Raw genomic sequence first — 12,468 nt, 5'->3', positions numbered from 1 at the left:
TATCTTCTCATCTCATACATTATTATTAGTCCCCCCCCCCCCAGACATTCTAATCTAAGTTTCTTTGTAAGTTTCTTTATCAAAGTTTAAGTTAATTGTCATAGATCAGTGTGTTTATCCAGAAAAAAGGGAGAATAAGTGTGCTAAATAACTGCACGCATTTCAGCTGGCTGCTATGACCAGGGTTACCAGACTGTCAATAGTCTCAAAGCCGGTCGAACTCAACTCTATTTTCCGGCCAAATTAGGCCAAATTATTTATTTCTATTAAAATTTTCCAACAGACAAATTCCATCTATCTAAAATGTAATAGAAAGGCACAGAGAGACACTGTAGTAAAAGTGTGTGTGTGTGTGTGTGTGTGTGTGTGTGTGTGTGTGTTAACACGATTTTGACCTCTCTCTCAGCATATCTTTCTAATTTTTTTTTTTGCCACACCCGTGCTTTATGTTGATACACCAATTCTGCATATTCCATGATAATTATCTATATCTAATTAATTCATGCCTCTATTTCTCCCTCCTTTTTGAAGATCTCCACAAATATGTTCAGAAATATTGCTTCTTGGTCCCTTGTTTACTTCTACATTTGATATCTAAATACTGTAAAGTGGATATTTTCGTGTGACAATTTTTTTTTTTTTTTTTTTTTTTTTTTTTTTTTTTGCGCTCGGGCGGGTAAGAAGAGTTTTGCTTGTTTTTAATTCTGCAGAATCAAGGCATCAACTTCTGGAACATATGGCTAGCAAAATTTTTCATATGCTTTTATTTTTGCCCCTGCTTCTGATTGCCCTAAATGCACCAAAACTCCAATAAAGCGAAAAATTCCACTTTTACAGTATGTCTCTTTATGTGCAGTCACTTCATCCCTCATCCCCACTTCCCCTCTTTCATATGATTATTATTATGATATATCTATATATCTATCTATATATCTATCTATATCTATCTATCTATCTATCTATCTATCTATCTATCTATCTATCTATCTATCTATCTATCTATATATATACATAAATGAAGAAATAAACAGGTAATGCATTTTTGTCAATAAAGAATGAGTTTATTCGACTCAAATTTTCAACGGCCTCCGCCTTCTTCAGGAGTCTTGAAGAAGAAGGCGGTGGCCACTGAAAATTTGAGTCGAATAAACTCATTCTTTATTGGCAAAAAAATGCATTACCAGTTTATTTCTTCATTTCTTTGTGGAGCCAATACATGAATTCTCAACATGTTCATGATATATATTTTATATATACATATATATATATATATGAAGGGTTTGTTTGCAAAAACCAAAAAGTCCATTTTTGAAGATTTTAAAGTACGATCTCTGTCATAAAGTACAAAATAATACCTTTTAAATGATATATTGGTCACTACATATAAAGGTATATTTTTGAAGTTATGGTCAAAAGAAGCAAAAATTTTTGTATTATTCTCTTTATTTTTCTTGACCTTTAATCGCAAATATCTCCATTTGGCAAATATGGACTTATCGGTTTTTGCAAACAAACTCTTCATATATATATATATATACACTCAGCAAAAAAAGTAAGTTCCCCCCTAACATTTTTGGATATATCTCAAAAAGTATTTTACGGATGTTCATAATTCGAACGGGAATGGATAGGGAATTTCATTACTCATAACATGAATGGTATATCATTGCCACCAGATATCATTATTGGTGTAAAAAATCGCATTTTATGTCAAAATGCATGGGAAAAAAAGTTGCACTTTAGGCCATAGAGAGCATATTGTATACATTTCCTATGTAAGTTATCAAATGATCTTTTTAAATTGTGTAATTCTCAGGAATTTCTTCAGGTACAATGTGCTTCCCTATTAAACAGATGTTATGCATACTTTTTGAACAATAGGCCTTCTCAATATGAAAATATTGGTAGAAGCCATGTGATTTGTAATTCCAATTCAGGTTGATCACATTAATGTGCCTGTGGGCATTTTGCATCATGCCCTCAAGTTGTAGATCAGTTTGCTGAGGGAAATGGCATCGAACGTATGGAGTGGCCTGCAAAATCCCCTGACTGTAATCCAGTAGAGAATCTTTGGGATATCATTAAGTGGAAAGCGAGCAAGAAGTTGAAAGATGACAATTCACTGCAAGAATTTCAGCGCATCTTGCAGAGAGCATAGACCAACATTGAGCAGCGCCAAGTACAAACTTTAGTTAACAGTTTGAGGAGGAGATGGCGGCTGGTCATTGCGGGTGGTGGACATATCAATTATCAAATACTTCACTATATGCTCATGAAAAGAAAGAGATAGAGAAATATGCAATAACCCATGCTTAAATGTTCAGAATCATGAGTGATTGTTTGATTATTTGTGTAAAAGTCATTGCAAATCACTAAAGTGCAACTTTTGTTTCCATGCATTTTGACATAAAATGCATTTTTTCACACCAATAATGATATCTGGTGGCAATGATTTTCCACTCATGTTATGAGTAATAAAATTCTTTATTTATTTCCGTTTGAATTATGAAAATCGGTTGAATACTTTTTGAGATATATCCACAAATGCTAGGGGGGAACTTACTTTTTTTGCTGAGTGTATATATCATATAAACACACACACACACACACACTCACATATATATACACACACATATATTTATATATTTGCACATCTGAAAAGACTAATAGACCACTGAACATTACATAACAGTTCTTTTCACAATGACAACATGGAGACCAAAATGGCACAAATTCTACGCACCAGATTCAATTTGTCAGCATGATGATACATATTGACTTTTATTTCCTCCTTTCTCCTTCGCTAGGAAATTTTACACCCTTTATTTACACGTAGAAACACACTCGTATTTACATCTGCAGGTAGTAAGGCAGTGTGTGACAAAATAAAACTATCCCGTACATTGGTGGAAAGTAGTTGTACAATGTAACTTACATATTTAAAGATATCCATCACAATTTGTGTTTTTTTCTTCATAACAGCTCACTACGATAGGCAAGTTGAATATTTCATGCAACTAAGAGACAAATATATACCCTTGCATATAGTACAAAACATATCTATTACTCAGGAAAAAGAAGTTTTTCTTTTCAAATGCATTTTGCATCAAGAGTCAGAGAGTACTGGTAAATACAATGATACCAACACTTACATGTACCATAATTACACAAACCATAATACATAAATATTATTGCCACCGATGATAATACATAGCCTATTCTTGCAAGTGACAAGGGGAAAGCAAAGAAAGAAAAAGTGAAAGAAGATATGAACTTAAGAAGAAGAAGAAGAGAACAGAGTCATTAAAATGGTACAGGATGAACTTGAACACACAGTGTGCAGCAAAATACATGTATGGGGCCTACAGATCATAAACGTTTTTACCCTTTGACCAATTATTGCCACTTCCATAAACTTTTGGCAACAAAAAACACAATCATAATGCATACAAATATTCACTAGAACTGAAAAGGTTTCTGCACTTTACAGTGCAACTGCTACCCTACAAATCAAACACTTTAAGAAAGCTACACTGTCTGCTCCCATGTGATGTAAAATACAGACTGAAAAATGCAATTAAAAATGCACTCTTTAATAATAACAGTCTCCCTTTTGGTGGAAAAACTTTTGACTATGAAATTAAAACGCTTATTATCTGAAACTCACAGGCAGTAACATTGTCCCTGACATAACCAGGAAAGTTCAGAGCGAACATGACAACAACAAATGTCCATATTTGATAGGCATTAACTTCTCAGCTTGTACACTCTAACATACACTAATAAGCCATTCATAGTTCTACTTTGTGCATGAGCAGAAAAAAGATCACTTGCCATAATGGGCATGTTGGTTTCTAAATTAATTGAGGTAAGCATCTGTGATGTAGTGATTATTCATGTAATCCTCATAAACAGTGCTTGCTAGCACACCCACCTGACAGCATGAAAGTGTTCATTAAAGCCTAGTATTTGGCAATAATAATAGAAATGTTGTTACTGCATACAATGCATATGAAATGCTGCTTCCCCAATTGATCTGGTCTATTCCCAACCTCGTCTATGCAAATTCATTTTTTGTCTGAACATGAATTACATAAATTGTTATGGCCACCAACCTTATGCATTATGTTGTTTTGACACGAGTGACGTGCCTAACCAACTGAGAAGAAAAAAAATGAGGGGTCATTATCCGCAATGTGCACATGAGCTAATTGTGAAATGGCTTATCAGGCAGATTTGCAGACATTTTCCATAGTAAGCACTGGCTGCCCTACAGGTCATGTCACTCAGGGCAATTTGTCCTTCAGTAAATTCTGTCCTCTACTTTGAGTATTTGTATGAGAAGAGAATGCACCATAAAATATGAAGGAAAAAATAAAACAACAACAACCCTCATAAGGCTACATTTAACCCTCTGCAACTGAGTAAAGGTCATTACTAGAAGGTTTAATATAATTATGAAGCACCGAGTTCCCACAAGCAAAATGGGTTGAAAAGCAAGCCATTAAATCTCCCCTGTCCAAAATTATATTTCTAGTTATACAACATAATAGATGACTGATTTGATCACAACTGAACTCTATACAAAGGTTCAAAATCATGTTAATGTATTGACATGACTGTCACCCGTAATAAGTTGCGAGGGGGAACTTGACAGTTATCACTAGCTCATCTCAAACTCCTCTAAAAAGAAGACAAGCTTCTGGACATCAATCTTTCTTTCTCGAGAGCTATCAAAGCAGTCTCACTACTTGTTTCCTCTTCATTTGGGATGACGTTAGACCTTGGGTATCAATCTACATGGACAAAAGTATGCCGCTGAATGTTACACTTACAGTAATTTAGCATGATAGTTCCTGCCTGGATTCAAAAGTAGCGCCTAATCTTCAACGAAACCAGCTATCAATGTCTAACTTATCTGTACCTCATAAGGCATGAATACATTTGAAATAGCACTCTTTCTTTTTCACTATTGCTCTACTTAAAGTACGTTTGCCACTTACATCTAAAAAGTAAAGACTATACTTGTATAGACTTGGCTGTTTACAATATAACAGCTCTGGGTTATTTGTGCAAAAATATCTGTGAACTCATTACGAATGAAGGTTTACAGAAAGTTAAGGTCAGATATACAGTATGTAGTGTATGTAGGTAGAAAAGAAAAATAATGAAGATGAGATCACTCGACATCATCTTTGGCTAGTTGGCTTGATATAATCTGACCTGCTTTTTCCTTTCTTCTTATCCTCACAGAAAGCAACCAATCACCACATCTCCTCTGGAATAATGGTTTGGACTCATGGGATAGCCATCTTTCTTCCCATAAGCCTTTCCACTTCCCGTGATCGTGCTCCACTCAAAGTTATTTGTGGTGGCAATGTGTAACAAAACAATGTTGAAACCCCTGTCTCCATACATTAGATACACAAGTACACACATGTTGAGGTTCATCCCTGAGGACAAGCGAGGGCGCTCTCCACTCCACCATGAGGACATGGCCCTTATCTTCTTTGGCTCAGCGTTTTACGCATGCTGCAGTGGCAGTTGTCATGACGATGCTATCTCTTTATCTTCACTGTCACAAAGATGTGCTGTTGAGAGGTATACATCAGACATGCTTCAAGTGAAAAATTATGCAGTTTCACACCTCAGAAATTTCAAGAAAATATGAATATTAACGCTGGAAGAAGAACAATATGCTCAAGTAAACAGAGATGGGTACTGTGGAGTGTCAGCTTAATAGAATGAGCTACTCATTTCCTTTTCCTCATAAAGATTCAAGTATTGCATTCTATAGCATCTATTTTATTTTTTATTCAAATAACTCTTCTGGTATGACATCAGTGTTTCAAAGCCATTCACTACAAAAAGAGAGTTCAACTTTTTACCTAACTCAAGTTTACAGGTTTTTTTTTTTTGTATACTTAAAAAAAGAAATGTATAAATGAAGCATTCCAATCCACTCTCAAGATGATTTAAATCAACATACAGTATGTAATGTAAAAATCATTGAAACCTACAGAAAACAACTAAATGAATTTCAAAGCTCCCCATAATCTAAATTATCAGTGATATCAGTAAAAATCCATGTACTAGTGTAAGAGTAATCTACAGTTTTTGTAGCTATCTTTTTATCTCTACCCATGTTGAGGAGAGAGTTTGATAACTGTAACCTGCTGTGTGCCCCACCTGTGTTTTCCTACGATGAATGAAATCAGCAAGGCGGGCCCTGTGGGTTAGGAGGGAGTCGTTCTGTGATGAGTACGTCTGGACCAACCAGTGATTCAGCAGACACTCTGATGTTGATGTACGGTCACTGTTTAGAAAAAAACAAGCACAAAAACACATGAACATATAAACATATAAACAGTTGTCTTTTTGCTGTATAAATAAGGATATGACCATTTCAACAAACTGCATTCATTTGAAATTCAATCATCATAAAAAGGCTAAAATGTAATGGAAGCTCATACAGTAGAGTACCAAATAAAGAGAGGACAAAGTGTAACATCATAGCAGTTTATTGCCATGGAAACTGGCTCTAAATAACTTCACCAGGCCAAAGTGTTTATGTGCTCACTTGGTTTCAACCCAAGCAAGCATGAACAAAACACTATGACATCATCACTTTGGTACTCTGTAAGCCAGCTTGTAGTTTTACTTTGCACACGAGTTGAAAAAGATAAATTGTGAGAACAGCTGTGTCAAGTTTTTAAATTCACTGATATATGTAAACTGCATCTGTGAGGTAATGAGTATTCATGTAATCTAATAAATGTTGCTTGTTAGCACATCCACCTGACAGCAACAAAAGTGTTCATTAAAACCTTGTATTTTGTAACAATGACAGAAAAAGGTTTGTAAATGAATTTAATGCGAAACAACAAAATGGATGCTTTTCAAACATGTTTAATAATTGATGGGCTTTCTAGTCACCTTGTCAATGCAAGATCATTCTCTGCTTGAACAAGAATTCCATAAATTGATGTGTTGGGCAAACATTGAAAATGAGTGAAATGGGCTTATTGTGGGTAATATTCTTTCAATTTATTCAACACAAGTGAAACAGGAGATGGAAAATTACACAAAAGGAGAGAAAAGACAAAATAAAGAAGATGATAATTCATCATTTCCGAACCTTGGGAGTACTTTGAGCAGTCCTGAGATAAAATGTTTGGCGTTCATGCTAACTCCTTTGAAGAACTCATCGGGGAAGCTGTAGTCAACTCGCATGATGTTCATGTTGGTCTCTTCAACACTCTCATCCAGGAATGGTGAGATGCCACTCAACCTGGTTGCCATGGTGATATGGATTGAAAAGAAACAACAAGGACCATGCCCAGTTACATACTATAGTAAAAGTGCACCCAATCAACTCTCACTCAAAGAAATCGACTACTTTAATAGCCATGATGTTATTATCTCATATTAATTTGATGGATTTATTTCTTTTACTTGTGACTGGTACGGGAAGACATGAAAACATGCAAGTCATTACATTTGATATATCATGTAAATAGCAAAAAATTGGCATGATTGCATTGACATGCAAAGGCCTCTTATTGCATTATTGGTTGGCTGATACTTTGCACGCTATGATCAAACTACTAAAATCTGCGGGGAATTACTTTTCATATTTTTCCTGAGCATATAAATAGATGAAACAGACAAAATCAATACCAATAAGTAAAGACAGATACAAAAAAAAAAAAATAGATGTAAACAAGAAAGATTGAAGATGAAAGAAAACATATAGAGCACTGGTAAATGTGTAGAATTGATTTGTCTCTCTGTCTTTTTACACAAGACCTTTATACAAGTGAGATTCTATGAGTATTTAGTTTAAGTATTGATAATGAGAAATATGTCCATGAAATACTTTACTTACAGGACATACGCCATAGCTCCGACACTCCTGGAAAATATGGGAAAGTAAAACAGACAAAGTAGGTAATCAATGACAAATTAATTCTTCACTCTATAACAGTCTTGTTAATCATCTTCCATCTATTTGAGGATGAGTTAAAATATAAATTTGTTTCATCTTTTCTTGTCAATGTAAAGAAATCATTAGATATGCTATATCTAATATCCTTTATTCATTAGATATGCTCTATCTAATATGCTTCATATCTACTATTGTACAGGGGATTTTTTTTTAAAGCACTCAACTAGTAGTATATTTCATTAATGCTATAACCAACCTTGATATCAATGTACATGCATTGTATAATGTACATAAACTGAAGTGCTAGAAATGTCTACATAATATCATGTACATTCATTTTTGGACAACATCTACACGTTGTATCTGAATAGATATGCACCTACATTTGCATGCACCTTTTATACATACAATATAAATACTTATACATAGACTGATTAATAGATACAAATTATAAATATATCCACATGTATTATCAAAAAGCAAGGCAGGTAGTATCCACATTAACCAAAATTAATTAAGCTGCACCCACCACATGTCCGTGCCATAGTCTATTTCAGCGCCGTGCAAGAGTTCGGGAGCAGCGAATTCTGGATTGGCGTTGAGCTCGTGGAAGTGGGGCGGGGGCGAGGACCACAGATCCATGGCATCTCCAAAGTCAACCAACTTTAGCTGCGGCTGGCCAGAAGTCATGTCCACCAGTGTGTTCTCCGGCTGATGTTGGAAGAGAAACATAGAAGTCACTGATTTTAGAATACTTATACTCCCATTATAACAAAGTCCTCCAGACTGGCGGTGTTCTGTTGTTATAGGAAATTTCACTATAACCAATCAGTTTAGTTCAGAAAGATAATTATACAGGTGATAATTTTTGAACCTGAATTTTCATTTCATTTTGACGAGAAGTTTGTTATGAAGAAATTTCATTATAATCAAAGATTATAGTGTATAGAGACATAAAGATGATAATATTTGAGCCTGAATTTTGATTTCATTGTAATGCGAATTTTGTCATAATCATCTTTGTTATAACAGGAGTGCACTTTGGCGAGATTGGCAGTCACAGGAGTAAGATTTATCGGCTCTGCTTTTAATCAAACTGTGACGCATCGTTATAGTATGTCACCCAACTGACTCTGATATAAGACATGAAGTTTCTTGAGACAGCCAATATACAGTTACCTAACTCTGCATAAGTCAAAGTTGCACGGGTGGAACTTTACTTTGATCAAGCTAGGCAAAACATGTACTATCCACTTCATACATTTCCTAAATCAAATCGTGCATATTAAAGTCGAAGTATAATTTTGTGGTCAAAACAGATTTGATTTCTGCAGATTTATTTTTTTTCTAAACGATCACAAACAAATTTCACTCATGCAGAGTTACTTTGGTTGAAAGAGAAGAGAGAGAGAGAGGGGGGGGGGGGGCAAATGGAAGGGAAGGAAAGAGAAAGAGAGAGAGAGAGAGAGAGAGGGAGAGATTTAAGATGATTATTTGCGCATATGAATGTACCAACATCTTGGTACTCCACTGTTTTTATTCTACATCATCTAATGAATATGCAACACCAACCAAGAGTCAAGACCATATTAGGGAGTGGATCACACCATTATCTTTACCTTGATGTCCAGATGGACTATTCCATTTGAGTGGAGGTAGCCGATGGCTTGGACCAGCTGTCTGATGAAGCTGATAACTTGCCTCTCCGTCACTTGGGGGAGCCCTACCAGATACTCCAGCAGTCTTCCATCTGGTACACTGGGGGAAAATATGACAAAACAATCCAATTAGTTATGATTTTTACTCATCTCACAGGTGGAAAAGAAGAGCAGTTCATATCATGTATCAAGCTCAATAATAGAAGGGTTTGGTGCAATATAGTGCTAACCCACACTTTTGTCAAAATTGAGTTACATGCATTTTCATAATCCTTATCCTTCACTCTAACCTCTATGAAAATATCATATTTGAATTCAACCAATAAGATGGTAAAAAATGCATGCATTCGTTTTATTATTGTACAATGTATGGACTTTCCAAACATTCAACAGCGATTATCTCAAAATGACTATTGTGTGGGTTAGCACTTTATTGCACCGACCCCTTCAATTTTGTCTTCATCTTCATGTCTGACACATTGCTTGCACTTGCACTACATACAGTGTAGCCCCTACTGCTAAGCCCTTCACATCAATCCACTAATGCCCATGGTGATAGTGATGTGAATAGTCCACTAGTACAGTCATTGCAGTTAGATTTGTGAGTGTGTGTGTGTGTGTGTTGTGTCTGTAAGTGTGTTGTGTGTGCATTCAATGCAATATGCTCTGTGCTTAAAACAATGAAACCACTGTGTACCAACAGACCATTTCTGTAGTGTACTAAAATTGTATGCATGCTTCATTCACAAAAACATTCCCTCCATAACTACAAAATTTGCCGTACTATGCGTAGGCTTGCTCAACCTAGCGGCAACTGATGAACAATGCTATGTGCCCTCCTGCCTAAGAAACTTAACTGAAAGAAATAGGTGAATAAAATGGTTTGTAACTAGGCTGCAAGAACACAAAAAACAACCATGACGTTTACGACACTACCCAAACGGTCTATTGCTACATGTACTCTACATACTGCAACAAATACTCGTATGATCTTGGCAGTGTAGGTGTTACACAAGAGAGATACACTATGTTCACTTCTGGGTAGTGATTGGATGGATCAAGCCCTAGTACGTTGGCCCCCATCGGTCTACTACTCACAGGTCCAGGACTAGGATGTACTGCCCATGTGTCTCGTATGTGGCATGCAGCTGGTAGATAAACGGGTGCTGCAAAGGTTTCAAGATGGCCGCCTCGTGCTGGACCTGCTCAAAGTTCATCAGCCGCTTGCTGATGAACTTGGCGGCCAGGGCCCTCTGCTGCTGGGATCGGGTGCAGGTGTGCGTGGAGGAGTACCGCCCCCTGATTGGTTGGAGAGAGAGAGAATCCACATCAGATCTCATGCCTCCTCTTACTTTTTCTTTCAATCTCTTCATTTCAATCCATAGAGTGTTCCTATAACTTAACATATGCACACATTACATGTCCAAGACTTCTCTTTCACGATACAGTACAGTGGTTTGCATAGTAAATGCCCCATGTTCAGTGCCTTTTTTTTTCCTTCTTCTTCTTCTTCTTCAGGAATCCTCGGCAAAGTTCAAAGCTTCCGAACATTTTTTTGTTGTTGACATCACGACTCAAGATATATGGATAAAATTGTGTACAATTATCAAATTAGTCCGAGAAAGCAATTACATTCTGTGACAAAATGGAGGGAGCAGTCGCATTCAGAATCTGAAAAAATGGGGGGGGGGGGGGGAGAGGTGGGGGGGGTGGGTAGAAGAAAAATAATGTGCTTTGTCACCACTGCTATTGTCCTACAACCAGAAACATGAGAAACTGGGAAAAAGAAAGATGGCAAAGACGAGCCTTTCTGAAGGAACCAGTGGGTATTCATCATTCTTACCTTCCCAGTTCTCTTGTAATATTGAAGTCAGTACTCCATGTATGCTGCCAGTAGAGGTTGCTATCTCGCCTGGCTAGAGCTGCAAAAAGTGATGTAAGATTTGAAAGAAAAGGAGAGGTATTTTTCACAGTCTTGTGCTGCTTGATTGAAGCTATAAAGATGATCTCAACAGAGAATAACTTAACCGTGCGAAAGACGACCAGAAAATTATTACACATGGTTTATCATTACACATGGTTGATCAGGTGGAAAGATGAACTTATCACCCTTTGGCTTGTCGGTAAACGTTAATTCAGACTACCTACCAACTCATTCCGATGATGTCATATGATATAAGTATAAGAGAGATGCCACTAATATTGTGACATTTTACAAAAAAAAATTGACAACAGTAGTACTATATACATATTGAATAAAAAAAAAGTAACTTTTGAGGCCTGTAGCATCAGTCCTTGTACTAAAGCCTGCCAAATTTCTAGCAAAATCTCTCTGAAACTGGTATTTAGGGTCTGTTTCTCAAAAGAAATTATCTTTGTTTTTGTTTCATTTGATCGCTACAGATATCTCCTAAGAAACTATTTCATGTAGTAACTGGTACACACTGACACCAAAAATGAAAGTACAATGTATGTGCGAGTACAAATATGTTGTGAACAACACAATCACAATGTAACATCTCAGGCTACTTTAATTATAATCTCTCTCATCATTAAACTCATGATAATTTGCAAATGGAGCAAGTATCCTTGAAATGGCTATGTCTTGGGTGATTGATTTCATTTCCCCAATATGAGAAATTCTGGATTCCAAACTCTCTTTTGCATACCGGTGTCATCTGGCAAGGTGATGGGTGTGGTCGTCTCGCTCCCCTCACTGGAGCCCACATCGTTCTGGGCGGTGATGCGGAACTTGTACGTCGCCCCTGGCAACAAGTTATCAACCTTGTGAGTGGTGTGTAAGATGTGGGCACAAGACGTCTCCCATCTGATCGTGTTGTGGTCTAAAGAGAGGTGAAAATG

At 36.5% G+C, this 12,468-nt stretch overlaps 1 protein-coding gene across 1 annotated transcript in view; it reads right to left on the bottom strand.

The window, feature by feature from the left end:
• Positions 1 to 5,558: 5,558 nt before the first annotated feature.
• Positions 5,559 to 12,468, bottom strand: part of LOC139709007 (kalirin-like) — a 29,763-nt gene continuing 22,853 nt past the window's right edge. Inside the window, exons 6-14 of the mRNA XM_071620975.1 lie at positions 12,276 to 12,449; positions 11,450 to 11,528; positions 10,705 to 10,905; positions 9,568 to 9,706; positions 8,478 to 8,659; positions 7,889 to 7,915; positions 7,139 to 7,291; positions 6,190 to 6,316; positions 5,559 to 5,591 (exon numbers count right to left, since the gene is read on the bottom strand). Coding sequence (XP_071477076.1) covers positions 5,559 to 5,591; positions 6,190 to 6,316; positions 7,139 to 7,291; positions 7,889 to 7,915; positions 8,478 to 8,659; positions 9,568 to 9,706; positions 10,705 to 10,905; positions 11,450 to 11,528; positions 12,276 to 12,449 — 1,115 coding nt within the window. The remainder of the gene's footprint in view (positions 5,592 to 6,189; positions 6,317 to 7,138; positions 7,292 to 7,888; positions 7,916 to 8,477; positions 8,660 to 9,567; positions 9,707 to 10,704; positions 10,906 to 11,449; positions 11,529 to 12,275; positions 12,450 to 12,468) is intronic.

The sequence above is a fragment of the Diadema antillarum genome, unplaced genomic scaffold, assembly GCF_040938485.1.
Source record: "Diadema antillarum isolate AM-2024a unplaced genomic scaffold, OU_Dant_1.0 seq00001398_RagTag, whole genome shotgun sequence".
Taxonomy (NCBI): Eukaryota; Metazoa; Echinodermata; class Echinoidea; order Diadematoida; family Diadematidae; genus Diadema; species Diadema antillarum.
This window is presented reverse-complemented; position numbering and strand designations above follow the sequence as displayed.